This window comes from Salmo trutta, chromosome 40 (assembly GCF_901001165.1).
Source record: "Salmo trutta chromosome 40, fSalTru1.1, whole genome shotgun sequence".
NCBI classification, from domain to species: domain Eukaryota; kingdom Metazoa; phylum Chordata; class Actinopteri; order Salmoniformes; family Salmonidae; genus Salmo; species Salmo trutta.
This window is the reverse complement of record NC_042996.1, coordinates 3,596,222-3,618,782: the sequence shown is the minus strand read 5'-3', so window position 1 is coordinate 3,618,782 and position 22,561 is coordinate 3,596,222. Positions and strand designations below refer to the sequence as shown.

The following is a 22,561-nucleotide window of genomic DNA, read 5'->3' as shown; positions in this document are numbered from 1 at the left end:
CCCTCTCGCTCCCCCCCACTCCCACTCGCTCTCCCTCGCTCCCTCCCGCTCGCTCCCCCCTCTCGCTCCCCACCTTTTCGCTCCCCCCCACTCCCGCTCGCTCTCCCTCGCTCCCTCCCTCTCGCTCCCCCCCACTCGCTTCCCCCCACTCGCTTCCCCCCCTCGCTTCCCCCCCCTCTCGCTCTCTCTCTCCCCCTCCCTTTCCTCTCAAAAGCAAAGGGAGAGAACGCTAGCCCTCAGAGACTTGGAACTAGACGAAAACAAGGAAGAGAAAAGATGTGAGGGATAAAATAAGAGATAAGAAAAGAGCAGAGTGTAAAATAGAAAAGAGGAAAGGAACAAACTCTGCTGTCAACTCTTCACTGTGTCCCTCAGGAGGTCTACCTCACATGATGCTAACTAGGAGACTCACTGTTCTGACAACTACAATGACACAAACCCATGTAGCCTCACCTTTAGTGACCACAATCTTTCACATCTTTACTAATGTAGATTGACTATTTACTGTACACGTTCATTGTAGAAATCAATCTGGTTCTTCATATGCGGCCCGTGGGTGTGTGACTGTGAAAGCATGCCGTATCGATAGCAAGAGGGATGTAGGCTAATTCCTTAAGAGAATGCTGTTAACTCTGTGTTGTGCATCCAGCTATGAATCCTGGCAGTGTTTCACCCAACACTCGTTTGTGCAGCCAGTCAATGTTGTCTTTCTTTTCAAAGAAGAGATTATTCTTGTGGAACGAGTGCTAGGGATGGGGGTGTGACCGGGCGCTAGGGATGGGGGTGTGACCGGGCGCTAGGGATGGGGGTGTGACCGGGCGCTAGGGATGGGGGTGTGGCCGGGCGCTAGGGATGGGGGTGTGACCGGGCGCTAGGGATGGGGGTGTGGCCGGGCGCTAGGGATGGGGGTGTGGCCGGGCGCTAGGGATGTGGGTGTGGCCGGGCGCTAGGGATGGGGGTGTGGCCGGGCGCTAGGGATGGGGGTGTGGCCGGGCGCTAGGGATGGGGGTGTGGCCGGGCGCTAGGGATGGGGGTGTGACCGGGCGCTAGGGATGGGGGTGTGACCGGGCGCTAGGGATGGGGGTGTGACCGGGCGCTAGGGATGGGGGTGTGACCGGGCGCTAGGGATGGGGTGTGGCCTGGCGCTAGGGATGGGGGTGTGGCCTGGCGCTAGGGATAGGGGTGTGGCCTGGCGCTAGGGATGGGGGTGTGACCGGGCGCTAGGGATGGGGGTGTGACCGGGCGCTAGGGATGGGGGTGTGACCGGGCGCTAGGGATGGGGGTGTGACCGGGCGCTAGGGATGGGGGTGTGACCGGGCGCTAGGGATGGGGGTGTGACCGGGCGCTAGGGATGGGGGTGTGACCGGGCGCTAGGGATGGGGGTGTGACCGGGCGCTAGGGATGGGGGTGTGACCGGGCGCTAGGGATGGGGGTGTGACCGGGCGCTAGGGATGGGGGTGTGGCCAGGCACTAGGGATGGGGGTGTGGCCAGGCACTAGGGATGGGGGTGTGGCCAGGCACTAGGGATGGGGGTGTGGCCAGGCACTAGGGATGTACATTTTTTTTGAAAAAAGATCAACATTATAAAATAAAAACAATTATGCTAACTTGGAAAGGCAAGACTCACTGACATTCTGTGTGTGTGTGTGTGTGTGTGTGTGTGTGTGTGTGTGTGTGTGTGTGTGTGTGTGTGTGTGTGTGTGTGTGTGTGTGTGTGTGCGCGTCTGCTTTCACAGTCCTACACACAGCCCTGGGCTGCATATAAAGAAACCAGATTGATTTTTACAATGAACGTGTACAGTAAATAGTCAATCCACATTAGTAAAGATTGTGGTCACTAAAGGTAAGGCTATATGGGTTTGTGTCATTGGAAGCCTAATCCATACAGACCAAGCTGCATGGCAGCAGACTGGTCTGGAGTGAGCAGTCAGAGACCATATCTAGAAAACCAGTCCTCGAACCATAATGTGGATCCTCAACTCCTCCATCTGTAGTTTGGCTGTAGGCTCTTTAATGCTCAGAGCTCAAGCTGGAGCCCAGCCATCACTCACATGTGTGACGGGATAAAACCCTGGAGCTGCACCTCACAATGACTCTCTCCACAGGGGATAGCTAGCTACACGTTACTGGAACACTTCCCCAGGTAACTGGCTGTTCCCGAGCCAACGTCCCCTCTGGCTCCTCCGTTTCATCATCAGACCTGTGTTCCGTTCTCATCCTTCCACTCATTTCGACACTTCACTACACTCTTAAATGTGTCCACCTACACACAGGCTTACGTCTTAGAACGCGACGGAAGAAATCAAGCGCTATGGATTTCATCATCGTGTCAGATTAGGAATCGAAAAAAAATACAAATAATACAGTGGGGTTGATTTTAGTTGTGACACACATAGGAACAGGCACTTTTCCCAATTGCCTGGTTTAATTGCAGTCCTTTAATTGGTGCATGTCGGCTGCACTGTGTTTGCTCTCTGCTCCCGTCTGATTGGCTGAGGAGATGAGCAGCTGTTTGGAAGTGACCTATGACACATCCCTGAGGAACACCCATGTAAGGCAGGCGCCCCCAGTACACACTGACTAGACTAGGGGAGAGAGTTATTGTGTGTGCTTGTGTGTGTTTGTTTGACTGTGTGTGTTGCAATGTGTTTTTTTTTATACACGTGTGTGTACTTGCGCGTGCAGCATGGCCCATGCACACGTTTGTGTGTAGATAGCTCAGGAACTACATTTCAACTGATGTACTTTCATGTTCTCAGCACTCGTCCCACAAGAATAATCTCTTCTTTGAAAAGAAAGACAACATTGACTGGCTGCACAAACGAGTGTTGGGTGAAACACTGCCAGGATTCATAGCTGGATGCACAACACACACAGAGTTAACAGCATTCTCTCAAGGAATTAGCCTACATCCCTCTTGCTATGGATACGGCATGCTTTCACAGTCACACACCCCCCGGGCCGCATATGAAGAACCAGATTGATTTCTACAATGAACGTGTACAGTAAATAGTCAACCAGCATTAGTAAAGATTGTCGTCACTAAAGGTAAAGCTTTATCTGTTTTTGTCATTGTAGTTCATGTCAGAACAGTGAGTCTTGTCTCTCCTAGTTAGCATCATGTGTGATCATTCCTGCTCATGGAAGCCTAATCTATGCTTTCACAGTCTAAAGGTTTAACCACATGTGTGCAAATCATCCGTGAATCTTTATGGATACACAGAACGGCAGATGGATCTTGGTTGATATTTTTTATTTGTGTGTTTGTGTGGTGCAGGGATTCGGGACTGTGATGCATTCAAAACTTGACATTTTAAACTTGAACTGACCTGGAGCACGGTCTGGATCTTAGCAGAGACGTCGGCTTGCTCATAGAGCTTGATGCCCTCCTGGGCTCCGTTGGGGGACACCACGATCTGCTGCAGGTGGGTCAGCACCACACTGTGGGCCGCAGCCACCGCGTTGAACTTGTCAAACAGCAGCTCCAGCAGTTCCAGCAGCAGCCTGCAGAGGGCAGCAGAGAGCGAGGCTGTGGTGAGGACGGCTGGTGGGATAACAGGTGAAGAAGCTGCAATACACAGCCCAAACACTGGCCCCGTTAGAATACTCATAATGCCTCCTTCCTTCCTTCTGAAATTACTTCAAGGAAGGGAGGAAATGAATGATACAGTTGAAGAGTATTGGAATAGGGTGCTAAGATGCAGCAGGTACTAAGGCCCAGTTTGAATTCCTTTCAAATGCATCCTTTCTTCCTTCCTAAGGTTTCACCTCAGTGTTAGAGTGATTACGTTAAGGAAGGGAGGACGGTTGATATTCAAACAGAAATGCAAACTGTTCTTATCAATTCATCCCAGGTCAGTTGCATTGTGAGGCTCACACAGGTTTAGAGTTAGAACAGAGGTAAAGACAACTGATCCTGGACCACTGATGGTGGACCATCAGGAGGTCTCTCCAAGGCAGCACCACTCCTGTCAGCCTCCAGGTGTAAAAGCTCCTCTCTACTCTCATTGACTCATTCAATAACTGACTACTAACGGACAAGCTAATGCATAGTAGTCAAAACCATTCTGACCTCAGCTCAACGCTAAAGCTAAATTATGAAATTATATTTCTGATTCAAACCTGCTCTTTAGTAGAGTACTTCAGCCTCCACCAGTCCACACAAGGACCAATCTTTCAATGTAAAGACGTAACATTCAATAAGTATTCTCTTAATTGTGGTTGGTTAAGTGCATATATCTGTTGGAACAGGAGTGAAGCACTTCGCTGTAGTAAGGTACTACATATCTGAGGAGAAGTATTTAACAATGTAAGTCTTCTCTCTAAGCATACTGTATTCTGACCTGAAATACACAACACTAGAGCCTAGAGAGGAAAAGTGACCAAACAGGTAGTGAAGTAAAGCCGTCAGCCCACCGATCCAGACATTAGCTTTGAGTTTAGAGTCTCCTCAGGCCTCAGGCTTTGTACGTGTGGCGTTAACCAACCTGCCTCAGCAACAACTACAATTCATTAACTTAATAAACATTCAGAAATCTACTTCAATCGGCAGGCAAAAGGAGCCTCATCCAGGTAGCTGGTTTGGGCTGAGCGGTTGAAAAGAACAGTGGAGGTACTGGCAGAGTGTTACCCCAGTCACACAGAGGCAGCTGGCTCTGACTACAATTAGCAGCATCTGTCAAAGTCTCTGGTTCCACTAGGACTCACACACATCTGGTGCTTTTCTTTTCAGGGATGTGGGGACACTTCTGACTTTATTTAGTGAGGAAGGTTGGGCTAAACTCCGTGCCGGATCTGAACGGTACATATACACCAGAGGCTGAGTGAGTTTGGGAGAGACATGGGATCTTCGCCTACCTTTTTAAACTTTAGATGAATGTTACATGAAAATAATATTGGGTGGGGGAAAATGAAGGATGTGAGAAAGAGAGAGAGAGATGGATGGAGGGTGTTTGGTTGGTAGTTCATCACTGGACTGGTAGACAGGGAGGGTGTATGTTATGAACGGTTAGGGACAGACAGGGAGGGTGTATGTTATGAATGGTTAGGGACAGACACAGACGGAGGGTGTATGTTATGAATGGTTAGGGACAGAGACGGAGGGTGTATGTTATGAATGGTTAGGGATAGGGAGTGTATGTTATGAATGGTTAGGGACAGACAGACAGACAGACAGACAGACAGACAGACAGACAGACAGACAGACAGGGAGACAGGGAGGGAGACAGGGAGGGAGGGAGGGAGGGAGGGAGGGAGACAGGGAGGGAGACAGGGAGGGAGGGAGACAGGGAGGGAGGGAGACAGGGAGGGAGACAGGGAGGGAGACAGGGAGGGAGGGAGACAGGGAGGGAGGGAGACAGGGAGGGAGGGAGACAGGGAGGGAGGGAGACAGGGAGGGAGGGAGGGAGACAGGGAGGGAGGGAGGGAGACAGGGAGGGAGGGAGGGAGACAGGGAGGGAGGGAGGGAGACAGGGAGGGAGGGAGGGAGGGAGGGTGTATGTTATGAATGGTTAGGGACAGGCAGACAGGGTGGGTGTATGTTATGAATGGTTAGGGACAGACAGACAGACAGACAGACAGACAGACAGACAGACAGACAGACAGACAGACAGACAGACAGACAGACAGACAGACAGGGAGGGAGGGAGGGAGGGAGGGAGGGAGGGAGGGAGGGAGGGAGGGAGGGAGGGAGGGAGGGAGGGAGGGAGGGAGGGAGGGTGTATGTTATGAATGGTTAGGGACAGACAGACAGGGTGGGTGTATGTTATGAATGGTTAGGGACAGACAGGGAGGGTGTATGTTATGAATGGTTAGGGACAGACAGACAGACAGGGAGGGTGTATGTTATGAATGGTTAGGGACAGACAGACAGGGTGGGTGTATGTTATGAATGGTTAGGGACAGACAGACAGGGTGGGTGTATGTTATGAATGGTTAGGGACAGACAGACAGGGAGGGTGTATGTTATGAATGGTTAGGGACAGACAGACAGGGTGGGTGCATGTTATGAATGGTTAGGGACAGACAGACAGGGAGGGTGTATGTTATGAATGGTTAGGGACAGACAGAGAGGGTGTATGTTATGAATGGTTAGGGACAGACAGACAGACAGGGAGGGTGTATGTTATGAATGGTTAGGGACAGACAGACAGACAGACAGACAGACAGACAGACAGGGAGGGAGGGAGGGAGGGAGGGAGGGAGGGAGGGAGGGAGGGAGGGAGGGAGGGAGGGAGGGTGTATGTTATGAATGGTTAGGGACAGACAGACAGGGAGGGTGTATGTTATGAATGGTTAGGGACAGACAGAGAGGGTGTATGTTATGAATGGTTAGGGACAGGTACAAATCACAATGAGACATACCTCAGTGAGCATGAGGGGTCCATCTTATGTGGTGAGGAGATACAATGGGATCTCTGTTCCACACACACACACTTGCACACACACACACACACACACACACACACACACACACACACACACACACACACACACAGCCCCCCCCACCAGGTTCTGACCTTTCACCTGTTCTCTTCCCTCATCCCTCGTTCCATGTGATGAATCTCTGGTTTTACAGAGCAGAGAAGGAGAGAGAGCCCTATTCCCCTCGTTATCTCACACAGCAGGCCATTCTAATAGATCTTCTAAATTCCCTGAAGGATGGACCACACGGACACCCAGGTGATGGACGGGAGAGAGAGGGTCTCCAGAGAGAGGAGGGATCACGCACTGCGGTCAAGCGGTCATTCAGGGTGTGTGTGTGTATGTGTTTAAGTGTGAATTAGTCTGTGTATTAATACATATGTGTGTGTTGAGTGAATGTGTGTGTGTGTGTGTGTGTGTGTGTGTGTGTGTGTGTGTGTGTGTGAGGTGGGCTAGCTGGGACCCTAACTCACCCAGGAGAATGTTATTTATTGTCCCCTGTGGTGTCTTCACAGGAACCATTACGCTAAGTGACTGTGCCAGGTCAACAGCCCGACACACACAACACTGGCTATATGAAATAAACTGGCTATATGATCAGCCATAGTCCATAACCTGGCTAGCTGCATCAGCAGACATACTGTATGTACCAGGGTAGCAACATTCCCAGGCTTCTAACCCAGATTTCTAAAAAACCTGGGAATTTGGGGAAAGTTATCAGAAAGTTGCAAGTCTAACCAGGATAAACACCAACAGATCTTCAATATGACAATCCAAGATGTCTGTGACACCATCTGGGTAGCTATCTTACTGCCCCCATATCACCATGTCAAACAAATTCCTCTACTATCAGATTAGAAGAAGAGACAAAGCACAGGAAATAGGCTCTAGATCGGTATTCAAATCAAAGGACTGCACACTGAGGATGTTTTACAGGAACCCTTTAGAGATGCTGTGCAATACGCTGGGCATTGTCTACTGAACAGCACCATCTATGTGTTGCTCATTATGCAAGACAGAACACCTTGCTACACTTCTTCTATAGGGGTTTCCATAGCAACGGGCCTCGGCTTGAACTTGTGTGTGTGCGCACAAACACACGTACATACACACACTAAAGTAACAAGGATATGGAGAAGGTGGGGTTGAAAACAAGCTGCACTGTGTTGTCCTATACTGGAGTCAGATCAGATTCAGCACACGATGGGAGCCAAGGCCTGACCCAACATCTCTGACAGAGTAACAACACAGTCTCTTTTAAATGCTACAACATCAATGGACTGTGTGTGTGTGTGTGTGTGTACGCATCTTGGCATGTTTATGTTTAAAGCAGCAGTGTGTCTGTTTTTTCATGGTCGATGGCAGGTGTTGTCCCAAATGTCCCGCCTCTACTGTGTTTAACACCTGATTGGCTGTCTGACTAAACGTCTGACAATCCCTGGTGTTGCATAGCGTCCCAAAAACTTGTCCCCTCCCTTTTGCCCTTGTTCACTCCCCTTAACAGATCAGAGACTAACTGGGTAGGTGTTAAAACTTCACCAAGTTTCCTCTATATTGACTAACTGGGTAGGTGTTAAAACTCTACCTAGTTTCCTCTATATTGACTAACTGGGTAGGTGTTGAAACTCTACCTAGTTTCCTCCATATTGACTAACTGGGTAGGTGTTAAAACTCTACCTAGTTTCCTCCATATTGACTAACTGGGTAGGTGTTAGTTAAACTCTACCTAGTTTCCTCCATATTGACTAACTGGGTAGGTGTTAAAACTCTACCTAGTTTCCTCTATATTGACTAACTGGGTAGGTGTTAGTTAAAACTCTACCTAGTTTCCTCCATATTGACTAACTGGGTAGGTGTTAGTTAAAACTCTACCTAGTTTCCTCTATATTGACTAACTGGGTAGGTGTTAAAACTACCTAGTTTCCTCCATATTGACTAACTGGGTAGGTGTTAGTTAAAACTCTACCTAGTTTCCTCTATATTGACTAACTGGGTAGGTGTTAAAACTCTACCTAGTTTCCTCTATATTGACTAACTGGGTAGGTGTTAGTTAAAACTCTACCTAGTTTCCTCTATATTGACTAACTGGGTAGGTGTTAGTTAAAACTCTACCTAGTTTCCTCTATATTGACTAACTGGGTAGGTGTTAGTTAAAACTCTACCTAGTTTCCTCTATATTGACTAACTGGGTAGGTGTTAGTTAAAACTCTACCTAGTTTCCTCCATATTGACTAACTGGGTAGGTGTTAGTTAAAACTCTACCTAGTTTCCTCCATATTGACTAACTGGGTAGGTGTTAGTTAAAACTCTACCTAGTTTCCTCTATATTGACTAACTGGGTAGGTGTTAAAACTCTACCTAGTTTCCTCTATATTGACTAACTGGGTAGGTGTTAAAACTCTACCTAGTTTCCTCCATATTGACTAACTGGGTAGGTGTTAGTTAAACTCTACCTAGTTTCCTCCATATTGACTAACTGGGTAGGTGTTAGTTAAAACTCTACCTAGTTTCCTCTATATTGACTAACTGGGTAGGTGTTTAAAAATCTACCTAGTTTCCTCTATATTGACTAACTGGGTAGGTGTTAGTTAACTCTACCTAGTTTCCTCTATATTGACTAACTGGGTAGGTGTTAGTTAAAACTCTACCTAGTTTCCTCCATATTGACTAACTGGGTAGGTGTTAGTTAAAACTCTACCTAGTTTCCTCCATATTGACTAACTGGGTAGGTGTTAGTTAAAACTCTACCTAGTTTCCTCCATATTGACTAACTGGGTAGGTGTTAGTTAAAACTCTACCTAGTTTCCTCCATATTGACTAACTGGGTAGGTGTTAGTTAAAACTCTACCTAGTTTCCTCCATATTGACTAACTGGGTAGGTGTTAGTTAAACTCTACCTAGTTTCCTCCATATTGACTAACTGGGTAGGTGTTAGTTAAAACTCTACCTAGTTTCCTCCATATTGACTAACTGGGTAGGTGTTAGTTAAAACTCTACCTAGTTTCCTCTATATTGACTAACTGGGTAGGTGTTAAAACTCTACCTAGTTTCCTTCATATTGACTAACTGGGTAGGTGTTAAAACTCTACCTAGTTTCCTCCATATTGACTAACTGGGTAGGTGTTAAAACTCTACCTAGTTTCCTCTATATTGACTAACTGGGTAGGTGTTAAAACTCTACCTCGTTTCCTCTATATTGACTAACTGGGTAGGTGTTAAAACTCTACCTAGTTTCCTCCATATTGACTAACTGGGTAGGTGTTAAAACTCTACCTAGTTTCCTCTATATTGACTAACTGGGTAGGTGTTAAAACTCTACCTCGTTTCCTCCATATTGACTAACTGGGTAGGTGTTAAAACTCTACCTCGTTTCCTCTATACTGACTAACTGGGTAGGTGTTAGTTAAAACTCTACCTAGTTTCCTCTATATTGACTAACTGGGTAGGTGTTAGTTAAACTCTACCTAGTTTCCTCCATATTGACTAACTGGGTAGGTGTTAGTTAAAACTCTACCTAGTTTCCTCCATATTGCCTAACTGGGTAGGTGTTTAAAACTCTACCTAGTTTCCTCTATATTGACTAACTGGGTAGGTGTTAGTTAAAACTCTACCTAGTTTCCTCTATATTGACTAACTGGGTAGGTGTTAGTTAAAACTCTACCTAGTTTCCTCTATATTGACTAACTGGGTAGGTGTTAGTTAAACTCTACCTAGTTTCCTCCATATTGACTAACTGGGTAGGTGTTAGTTAAAACTCTACCTAGTTTCCTCCATATTGCCTAACTGGGTAGGTGTTTAAAACTCTACCTAGTTTCCTCTATATTGACTAACTGGGTAGGTGTTAGTTAAAACTCTACCTAGTTTCCTCTATATTGACTAACTGGGTAGGTGTTAGTTAAAACTCTACCTAGTTTCCTCTATATTGACTAACTGGGTAGGTGTTAGTTAAAACTCTACCTAGTTTCCTCCATATTGCCTTCACCTATCCAGTCGTGTCAGATCCGTGAAGGGGAGTAAGCAACTAGGAAAGAGAAGAGGGAGATAACCTTTCTGGAATGAAATGCAGCCAAGGTCTCAGCACTAACCTAAACCCTGTAGTCACAATGCTTCAGGACAGGTGAACCAACGACCACCTCCTGAAACGTGGAGAACGGCTAGGATTAGAGGGCACAACTTACACACACAGACACCGTGAAAACAGACGGAGAAAAAAACGAGAGAAACGGAGTCCAAAAAAAACAAGTGTTCATCTCAGCTGAAGGTAAGTGCTTTCTTAAGTGCCGTCATTATATCCCTTCTCTTCCAGTATCTTTTGCTTTCCTGTTTTTTTTCTGCGGAGAGGAGACTGAGGAGAGGGAGAACAGAGGAGGCTGAGGAGAGGGAGAACAGAGGAGGCTGAGGAGAGGGAGAACAGAGGAGGCTGAGGAGATGGAGAACATACCTCTCCTCCACTGTTCCTACCTCACCTCAGACCCATACAGTACCTCTCCTCTACTGTTCCTACCTCACCTCAGACCCACACAGTACCTCTCCTCCACTGTTCCTACCTCACCTCAGACACATACAGTACCTCTCCTCCACTGTTCCTACCTCACCTCAGACCCACACAGTACCTCTCCTCCACTGTTCCTACCTCACCTCAGACCCATACAGTACCTCTCCTCTACTGTTCCTACCTCACCTCAGACCCATACAGTACCTCTCCTCCACTGTTCCTACCTCACCTCAGACCCATACAGTACCTCTCCTCTACTGTTCCTACCTCACCTCAGACCCATACAGTACCTCTCCTCCACTGCTGCTACCTCACCTCAGACCCATACAGTACCTCTCCTCCACTGTTCCTACCTCACCTCAGACCCATACAGTACCTCTCCTCCACTGCTGCTACCTCACCTTAGCCAGTGAGTTGGACAAAACTATACACCCAAAGGCCCTGTTTGAAAACCCACAATATTCCCTCCTTGAAGAAATCACAAATTCCACATGATTAGATAGGTAAAAATTGAGGTTTTCACATATTTCTCACCTATCCAGTCATGTGAGATTAGTGGTCACTTCAAGGAAGGAAAGAAGCATTTAATTTTCACATTTTCAAACAGGGCCAATGTCCCCAAACCCCGTCCCCTTATTTCTTCTCCTCCACCCACACCTTTTCTCACTGAATAACCAAACACATTTCCCCCCCTCTTTCCTCACCTGGGCTGTCACTCTGTGGCCAGGTTCTCTCCTCTCTGGTAGGCATGGTCTGTCATCCCACCATCCACCCCTACCTCCACCCCTACCTCCATCCCTCCATCCCACCCTCCAGCCTTCCCTCCACCCTTACCTGCATCCCGCCTCCCTCCCCCTCCACCCTACCTGCACTCCTACCTGCACCCCTCCATCCCTACCTCCATCCCCTCCATCCCTTCATCCCTCCCTACCTGGGCTGGCTCTCTGTGGCTAGGTTCTCTCCTCTCTGGTAGGCATGGTCTGTCATACCACCATCCACTCCTACTACCTTCCCTCCACCCCTCCACCCCTCCCTACCTGGGCTGGCTCTCTGTGGCTAGGTTCTCTCCTCTCTGGTAGGCATGGCCTGTCATACCACCATCCACTCCTACTACCTTCCCTCCACCCCTCCACCCCTCCCTACCTGGGCTGGCTCTCTGTGGCTAGGTTCTCTCCTCTCTGGTAGGCATGACCTGTCATACCACCATCCACTCCTACTACCTTCCCTCCACCCCTCCACCCCTCCCTACCTGGGCTGGCTCTCTGTGGCTAGGTTCTCTCCTCTCTGGTAGGCATGGCCTGTCATACCACCATCCACTCCTACTACCTTCCCTCCACCCCTCCACCCCTCCCTACCTGGGCTGGCTCTCTGTGGCTAGGTTCTCTCCTCTCTGGTAGGCATGGCCTGTCATACCACCATCCACTCCTACTACCTTCCCTCCACCCCTCCACCCCTCCCTACCTGGGCTGGCTCTCTGTGGCTAGGTTCTCTCCTCTCTGGTTGGCATGGTCTGTCATCCCACCATCCACTCCTACCACCTTCCCTCCATCCATCCCTCCCTACCTGGGCTGGCTCTCTGTGGCTAGGTTCTCTCCTCTCTGGTAGGCATGGTCTGTCATCCCACCATCCACTCCTACCACCTTCCCTCCACCCCTCCCTACCTGGGCTGGCTCTCTGTGGCTAGGTTCTCTCCTCTCTGGTAGGCGTGATCAGCTATCTGGGTAGTGGATCTCTTCAGTATCTGCTTCAGCTCAGGCTCCAGGCGCTCCATGATGGCCTTGACAGCCTCCGGGATCTTCTTGAGCTTGGCCAGGCCTTTGATGAGGACGCCCATGAACTCTTGGGTGTTCTCCTCCGGGTGCACGTCAGGGTCCTCGCGGGCCTCGTGGTGCGCCTGCAGCTCACGCACTGAAAGAGGGAGTGACACAGAGTGAGAGAGAAGTAGAGATGGATAGATAGAAAACATGGGAAGTGACGGAGGGAGAGAGAGATACTAGAGCTACAGGATGTGGTACTATTTGAAAGCCATCATACTCATGAAACTTCCTAGAGACACACATGAAAGAATGAGTTGTCATAGTTGTAACCATCATCATCATCATCATCCATCTTCATAAACATCATCCTAGTCCTACTGTCATCTCTCCCCTCTCAATGCCATACAGTAGTATTATCATCACCATAACAACCCCGTACATCTCACCACTCACTACTAGGCTTTCACCTCTTCATCACAAACTTGTGAGTGTTTGGATCAAATGAAAACATCCCCACAACACTTCTTCACCTTTACCTCCCTGATCAGCACCTCAACCCCCTCCCTCTCTCCCTCCCTCTCAGACCTCGCCGCATTAGCTTGCTAAATTGAGAGTAACAGCAGGGCTACGTTCTAATTCCAATCTGATGAAACAGCCTCCGTTTTCCTTTCAAAGCGTTGTAAGCGGGGTACGTTAAGAGAGTTAATGTTTATGTGACGTTAATAGACTATTTCTCCTGCCAGCGACTACTTTTTTCACGTCATAATAACTACAATTACCAGCTACTAAATGATGTGCGCCGAGGCCATTAGACGAAGCAGCGTTGTCGACAAAAGCTGGAGAGTTATGCCATCGTCATCGTGGCACATGGCACTTAGCACGCGGCGGCGGCTAATTGCTTGCGTTTTGCCATAATAATGCGAGAGGGAAGTGCAGTTAGCGCAGGGAAATGACTTAGGCCCTGGGTGTGAATTAAGAGGCTTCTCTCTCTCTCTACCTGAGTTAGTCAACTGACTCCCCACAAACAGCAGCAATTATAGGGGAGAAAGTGATCAGTTGGATGGTAGGCTCAGAGGTGGAGACAGGGGGTTGGTAGAGGGTAGATTGGCAGAAGGACAGGGGTATGGGGAGGGGTTAGGTTTTTCTAAGGCTGGCATTGCGACTGTATTGGGGGTGTGGCTGGCATAAGGACAGAGGTTAGTGGGGGTCTGGTAATGGCATAGGGACAGAGGTTAGTGGGGGTCTGGTAATGGCATAGGGACAGAGGTTAGTGGGGGTCTGGTAATGGCATAGGGACAGAGGTTAGTGGGGGTCTAGTAATGGCATAGGGACAGAGGTTAGTGGGGATCTGGTAATGGCATAGGGACAGAGGTTAGTGGGGGTCTGGTAATGGCATAGGGACAGAGGTTAGTGGGGATCTGGTAATGGCATAGGGACAGAGGTTAGTGGGGGTCTGGTAATGGCATAGGGACAGAGGTTAGTGGGGGTCTGGTAATGGCATAGGGACAGAGGTTAGTGGGGGTCTGGTAATGGCATAAGGACAGAGGTTAGTGGGGGTCTGGTAATGGCATAGGGACAGAGGTTAGTGGGGATCTGGTAATGGCATAGGGACAGAGGTTAGTGGGGGTCTGGTAATGGCATAGGGACAGAGGTTAGTGGGGGTCTGGTAATGGCATAGGGACAGAGGTTAGTGGGGATCTGGTAATGGCATAGGGACAGAGGTTAGTGGGGGTCTGGTAATGGCATAGGGACAGAGGTTAGTGGGGGTCTGGTAATGGCATAGGGACAGAGGTTAGTGGGGATCTGGTAATGGCATAGGGACAGAGGTTAGTGGAGGTCTGGTAATGGCATAGGGACAGAGGTTAGTGGGACGAGGAAGAGTGGGGGTCTGGTAATTGCATATGGATAGAGGTTAGTGGGGGTCTGGTAATGGCATAGGGACAGAGGTTAGTGGGGGTCTGGTAATGGCATAGGGACAGAGGTTAGTGGGGGTCTGGTAATGGCATAGGGACAGAGGTTAGTGGGGATCTGGTAATGGCATAGGGACAGAGGTTAGTGGGGCGAGGAAGAGTGGGGGTCTGGTAATGGCATAGGGACAGAGGTTAGTGGGGGTCTGGTAATGGCATAGGGACAGAGGTTAGTGGGGATCTGGTAATGGCATAGGGACAGAGGTTAGTGGGGCGAGGAAGAGTGGGGGTCTGGTAATGGCATAGGGACAGAGGTTAGTGGGGGTCTGGTAATGGCATAGGGACAGAGGTTAGTGGGGCGAGGAAGAGTGGGGGTCTGGTAATGGCATAGAGACAGAGGTTAGTGGGGAGAGGAAGAGTGGGGGTCTGGTAATGGCATAGAGACAGAGGTTAGTGGGGAGAGGAAGAGTGGGGGTCTGGTAATGGCATAGGGACAGAGGTTAGTGGGGTGAGGAAGAGTGGGGGTCTGGTAATGGCATAGGGACAGAGGTTAGTGGGGAGAGGAAGAGTGGGGGTCTGGTAATGGCATATGCAATTTGCAATTTTATTTAATTGCATATGGATAGAGGTTAGTGGGGGTCTGGTAATGGCATAGGGACAGAGGTTAGTGGGGGTCTGGTAATGGCATAGGGACAGAGGTTAGTGGGGGTCTGGTAATGGCATAGGGACAGAGGTTAGTGGGGAGAGGAAGAGTGGGGGTCTGGTAATGGCATAAGGATAGAGGTTAGTGGGGGTCTGGTAATGGCATAGGGACAGAGGTTAGTGGGGGTCTGGTAATGGCATAAGGATAGAGGTTAGTGGGGGTCTGGTAATGGCATAGGGACAGAGGTTAGCGGGGGTCTGGTAATGGCATAAGGATAGAGGTTAGTGGGGGTCTGGTAATGGCATAGGGACAGAGGTTAGTGGGGAGAGGAAGACTGGGGGTCTGGTAATGGCATAGGGACAGAGGTTAGTGGGGAGAGGAAGAGTGGGGGTCTGGTAATGGCATAGAGACAGAGGTTAGTGGGGAGAGGCTATGGAGCTGTAACAGACACCGTACACCTGCAGCTAGCAGTAGGGTGGCTAGCTGACCAGGGACCGGGGCACACCTGACAGGGAAGGAGGGTTTAGGCATGCATTCAAACAAACGTGAGAGAACCTAGATCAAGAAAAAATACCTAGACCAGAGATAAGCTTTTCTTTTTACCTTTATTTAACAAGTCAGTTAAGAACAAATTCTTATTTACAATGACGGCCTAGGAACAGTGGGTTAACTGCCTTGTTCAGGGGCAGAACAACAGATTTTTACCTTGTCAGCTCAGAGATTCGATCTTGCAACCTTTCGGTTACTGGTCCAAAGCTGTAACCACTAGGCTACCTGCTGCCTTGGGTATCTTACTCATCTTGTTTGTGTTTTCGCAGCTCCACAACCAGGGAATGTTATCAACACACAATAAACTCCACAGCCAGGGAATGTTATCAACATACTATAACAAACTCCACAACCAGGGAATGTCATCAACACAATAAACTCCACAGCCAGGGAATGTTATCAACACACTATAACAAACTCCACAACCAGGGAATGTCATCAACACAATAAACTCCACAGCCAGGGAATGTTATCAACACACTATAACAAACTCCACAACCAGGGAATGTTATGAACACACTATAACAAACTCCACAGCCAGGGAATGTTATCAACACACTATAACAAACTCCACAACCAGGGAATGTTATGAACACACTATAACAAACTCCACAACCAGGGAATGTTATCAACACACTATAACAAACTCCACAGCCAGGGAATGTCAACAACACACTATAACAAACTCCACAACCAGGGAATGTTATCAACACACTATAACAAACTCCACAACCAGGGAATGTTATCAACACTATAACAAACTCCACAGCCAGGGAATGTCATCAACAAACTATAAACTCCACAGCCAGGGAATGTTATCAACACTCTATAACAAACTCCACAGCCAGGGAATGTCATCAACACACTATAACAAACTCCACAGCCAGGAAATGTCATCAACACACTATAACAAACTCCACAGGCAGGGAATGTCATCAACACACTATAACAAACTCCACAGCCAGGGAATGTCATCAACACAATAAACTCCACAGCCAGGGAATGCTATCAACACACTATAACAAACTCCACAGCCAGGGAATGTCATCAACACACTATAACAAACTCCACAGCCAGGGAATGTCATCAACACACTATAACAAACTCCACAGCCAGGGAATGTCATCAACACAATAAACTCCACAGCCAGGGAATGTCATCAACACAATAAACTCCACAGCCAGGGAATGTTATCAACACACTATAAACTCCACAGCCAGGGAATGTCATCAACACTATAACAAACTCCACAGCCAGGGAATGTCATCACCACACTATAACAAACTCCACAACCAGGGAATGTAATCACCACACTATAACACTCCACAACCAGGGAATGTAATCACCACACTATAACACTCCACAACCAGGGAATGTTATCAACAGACTATAACACTCCACAACCAGGGAATGTAATCACCACACTATAACACTCCACAACCAGGGAATGTCATCACCACACTATAACACTCCACAACCAGGGAATGTAATCACCACACTATAACACTCCACAACCAGGGAATGTTATCAACACACTATAACAAACTCCACAGCCAGGGAATGTAATCACCACACTATAACAAACTCCACAGCCAGGGAATGTCATCACCACACTATAACAAACTCCACAGCCAGGGTATGTAATCACCACACTATAACACTCCACAACCAGGGAATGTAATCACCACACGAAACAAACTCCCCTGTAGACGCTGTATTACCAGAGGTAACTGTTCCACTGTGGCCTATGAGCATAATGAATGTTATCCACCCCACTGTGCTGACAGGAATACATGGTGACTAATGGGAGATATGGAGGGGTGGCAGCTGATTATGATGTTATGAAAACCTATGTACTAGTATGATAACGCCCTGATAATGCTGTGATGTATGTACTGGTATGATAATGCCCTAATAACGCTGTGATGTATGCACTAGTATGGGCTGATATTGCTGTGGTGTATGTACAAGTATGATAATGCCCTAATAACGCTGTGATGTATGCACTAGTATGGGCTGATATTGCTGTGGTGTATGTACAAGTATGATAATGCCCTAATAATACTGTGATACCTGCACTGGTATGGACTGATGTATGTATGAGTATGATAATGTCCCAATAATGTTGTGATGTATGTACTAGTATGATACTGTCCTAATAATGATGTGATATATGTACTGGTATAATATTGCCCTAATAATGTTGTGATGTATGTACTAGTATGATACTGTCCTAATAATGATGTGATATATGTACTGGTATAATATTGCCCTAATAATGTTGTGATGTATGTACTAGTATGATACTGTCCTAATAATGATGTGATATATGTACTGGTATAATATTGCCCTAATAATGATGTGATGTATGGACTAGTATGATACTGTCCTAATAATGATGTGATATATGTACTGGTATAATATTGCCCTAATAATGTTGTGATGTATGTACTAGTATGATACTGTCCTAATAATGATGTGATATATGTACTGGTATAATATTGCCCTAATAATGATGTGATGTATGGACTAGTATGATACTGTCCTAATAATGATGTGATATATGTACTGGTATAATATTGCCCTAATAATGATGTGATGTATATACTAGTATGATACTGTCTTAATAATGATGTGATATATGTACTGGTATAATATTGCCCTAATAATGATGTGATGTATGGACTAGTATGATAATGCCCTAATTATTCTGTGATGTGTGTACTAGTATGATAATGTCATGATAATGCCAACACTGTGATGTATGTACTATTATGATAATGGTCTAATAATGCTGTGATGTACAGTATGTACTATTATGATAATGGCCTAATAATGCTGTGATGTATGTACTGTGCTGCAAGTGGAAATAAATACGAGGCATAGATGGAAGCGGGGAGAAGGTGTGTGCATGTCAGCGTGCGTGCGTTAGTGCTTCTGTGTGTGTGCGCATGTGTTTGCTGGCGTGTAAATGCCATCAGTGGAGTGTGTGTGAGAGGCAGTGTTATATATGAGGTGTGTTGAGCCTGCAGCGTTCTCTGGTACACACCTCTAATGACATGCTAATGGATGTAATAACTGCAGCAGTACAGATCCCTGCTAATGATTTCATTATCACTAGGAGCATCGGCAGAGTGGAACGACAGTAGAACACTAACCTGACAACTCTACCACTGTGCTATCCAGGAGACAACTATGTCCAATAGTTCTCATCACGTCTCTACAGTATCTCTCTCTATCTACACCATGTTCTCTTTTCTATCCATCTCAACTCCTCTCCCTTTCTCTTTTCCACTCAATATCCAGTTCTCTCCAGTTTCTTCCCCACATAATCTCACTCTCTATCCTTCCCCACCTCACTTTGTCGCCGTCTCTCCTCTTCCCCCTCTCTCTGTCCCCGTCTCTCTCTGTCCCCGTCTCTCTCTGTCCCCGTCCCTTCCGCTCTCTGCTTCCTCTCTCTGTCCCCGTCCCTTCCTCTCTCTGTCCCCGTCCCTTCCTCTCTCTGTCCCCGTCCCTTCCTCTCTCTGTCCCTTCCTCTCTCTGTCCCCGTCCCTTCCTCTCTCTGTCCCTTCCTCTCTCTGTCCCCGTCCCTTCCTCTCTCTGTCCCCGTCCCTTCCTCTCTCTGTCCCCGTCCCTTCCTCTCTCTGCTTCCTCTCTCCGTCCCCGTCCCTTCCTCTCTCTGTCCCCGTCCCTTCCTCTCTCTGTCCCCGTCCCTTCCTCTCTCTGTCCCCGTCCCTTCCTCTCTCTGCTTCCTCTCTCTGTCCCCGTCCCTTCCTCTCTCTGCTTCCTCTCTCTGTCCCCGTCCCTTCCTCTCTCTGTCCCCGTCCCTTCCTCTCTCTGTCCCCGTCCCTTCCTCTCTCTGTCCCCGTCCCTTCCTCTCTCTGTCCCCGTCCCTTCCTCTCTCTGTCCCCGTCCCTTCCTCTCTCTGTCCCCGTCCCTTCCTCTCTCTGTCCCCGTCCCTTCCTCTCTCTGTCCCCGTCCCTTCCTCTCTCTGTCCCCGTCCCTTCCTCGTCTCCCACCCCCTCCATGACCCCCCTCTTCCTCTCTTGTCCAGTAGTATTCCTAAAGCCATTCTACTGGTGGTAATGAAGTAAGGCCAGCACAATCAATTGCACCAAAACATTCCTTTATGCAGCCATGCATAATGGATGTGTGTTGGACTACCAAGGCTACTTACTGCTGGTGGTCCCTGGGGTGCTGAACTGGGAGGAGTCCATCAGCTTGCGAGGGGTGGACAGGCTGCTGACGTCCAGCTGGGGCAGAGGGGACGTGTCTTTGGTTGTAGAGCTGGGGAGAGTTGAGAAGAGCATCATCAGTCAGCATCAACATCCTCGTTGCAAAATTACAATTCAATATTTTCAATGACTTCGCACTAAACTGAAAAGTAGAAGCTACTTATTTCAGAATGTTCAATTAAAATCACTTCCTGAATTGTCTGGCCTCAACTTGAATTGAGCCCAACCCCGCTACCCACAATGACAACATTCACCTGAGAGACGAGCAGAGCTTTATTATGAACCTGTTAACAACCTGGATTAACAAACAGAGTCAGCCCTGTACCACCACAAAGTGTTGAGTGGAGCCCTGTACCTCCACACAGTGTTGAGTGGAGCCCTGTACCTCCACACAGTGTTGAGTGGAGCCCTGTACCACCACAAAGTGTTGAGTGGAGCCCTGTACCACCACACAGTGTTGAGTGGAGCCCTGTACCACCACAGTGTTGAGTGGAGCCCTGTACCACCACACAGTGCTGAGTGTAGCCCTGTACCTCCACACAGTGTTGAGTGTAGCCCTGTACCTCCACACAGTGTTGAGTGTAGCCCTGTACCTCCACACAGTGTTGAGTGGAGCCCTGTACCTCCACACAGTGTTGAGTGGAGCCCTGTACCACCACACAGTGTTAAGTGGAGCCCTGTACCACCACACAGTGTTAAGTGTAGCCCTGTACCACCACACAGTGTTGAGTGGAGCCCTGTACCACCACACAGTGCTGAGTGTAGCCCTGTACCACCACACAGTGCTGAGTGTAGCCCTGTACCACCACACAGTGTTGAGTGGAGCCCTGTACCTCCACACAGTGTTGAGTGGAGCCCTGTACCTCCACACAGTGTTGAGTGTAGCCCTGTACCTCCACACAGTGTTGAGTGTAGCCCTGTACCACCACACAGTGTTGAGTGGAGCCCTGTACCACCACACAGTGCTGAGTGTAGCCCTGTACCTCCACACAGTGTTGAGTGGAGCCCTGTACCACCACACAGTGTTGAGTGGAGCCCTGTACCTCCACACAGTGTTGAGTGGAGCCCTGTACCACCACACAGTGCTGAGTGGAGCCCTGTACCACCACACAGTGTTGAGTGGAGCCCTGTACCTCCACACAGTGTTGAGTGGAGCCCTGTACCTCCACACAGTGTTGAGTGTAGCCCTGTACCACCACACAGTGCTGAGTGTAGCCCTGTACCACCACACAGTGTTGAGTGGAGCCCTGTACCACCACACAGTGTTGAGTGGAGCCCTGTACCTCCACACAGTGTTGAGTGGAGCCCTGACCTGTACCTCCACACAGTGTTGAGTTTAGACCTGACCTGTACCTCCACAGTGTTGAGTGTAGCCCTGTACCTCCAGACAGTGTTAAGTGTAGCCCTGTACCACCACAGTGCTGAGTGTAGCCCTGTACCTCCAGACAGTGTTGAGTGTAGCCCTGTACCTCCAGACAGTGTTGAGTGTAGCCCTGTACCTCCAGACAGTGTTGAGTGTAGCCCTGTACCTCCAGACAGTGTTAAGTGTAGCCCTGTGCCTCCACACAGTGTTAAGTGTAGCCCTGTACCTCCATACAGTGTTAAGTGTAGCCCTGTACCTCCACACAGTGTTAAGTGTAGCCCTGTACCTCCAGACAGTGTTAAGTGTAGCCCTGTGCCTCCACAGTGTTAAGTGTAGCCCTGTACCTCCAGACAGTGTTAAGTGTAGCCCTGACCTGTACCTCCACACAGTGTTAAGTGTAGCCCTGACCTGTACCTCCACACAGTGTTAAGTGTAGCCCTGACCTGTACCTCCACACAGTGTTAAGTGTAGCCCTGACCTGTACCTCCACACAGTGTTAAGTGTAGCCCTGACCTGTACCTCCACACAGTGTTAAGTATAGCCCTGTATCTCCAGACAGTGTTAAGTGTAGCCCTGTACCTCCACACAGTGTTAAGTGTAGCCCTGTACCTGTACCTCCAGACAGTGTTAAGTGTAGCCCTGTACCTCCACACAGTGTTGAGTGTAGCCCTGTACCTGTACCTCCAGACAGTGTTAAGTGTAGCCCTGTGCCTCCACACAGTGTTAAGTGTAGCCCTGTACCTCCAGACAGTGTTAAGTGTAGCCCTGTACCTCCAGACAGTGTTAAGTGTAGCCCTGTACCTCCACAGTGTTGAGTGTAGCCCTGTACCTGTACCTCCAGACAGTGTTAAGTGTAGCCCTGTGCCTCCACACAGTGTTAAGTGTAGCCCTGTACCTCCACACAGTGTTGAGTGTAGCCTTGTACCTCCACACAGTGTTGAGTGTAGCCTTGTACCTCCACACAGTGTTGAGTGTAGCCCTGTACCTCCACACAGTGTTAAGTGTAGCCCTGTACCTCCACACAGTGTTAAGTGTAGCCCTGTACCTGTACCTCCACACAGTGTTAAGTGTAGCCCTGTGCCTCCACACAGTGTTAAGTGTAGCCCTGTGCCTCCACACAGTGTTAAGTGTAGCCCTGTGCCTCCACACAGTGTTAAGTGTAGCCCTGTACCTCCACACAGTGTTAAGT

The 22,561-nt window shown here is 48.5% G+C and overlaps 1 protein-coding gene across 1 annotated transcript in view; it reads right to left on the bottom strand.

Annotated features, from left to right (window-relative positions):
* The window catches only part of exoc4 (exocyst complex component 4), a 283,169-nt gene that overhangs the window by 231,308 nt on the left and 29,300 nt on the right, over positions 1-22,561 (bottom strand). Inside the window, 3 exon segments of the mRNA XM_029742408.1 lie at positions 3,330-3,504; positions 12,580-12,826; positions 19,952-20,061. Of these exon segments, the coding sequence (XP_029598268.1) occupies positions 3,330-3,504; positions 12,580-12,826; positions 19,952-20,061 (532 nt within the window).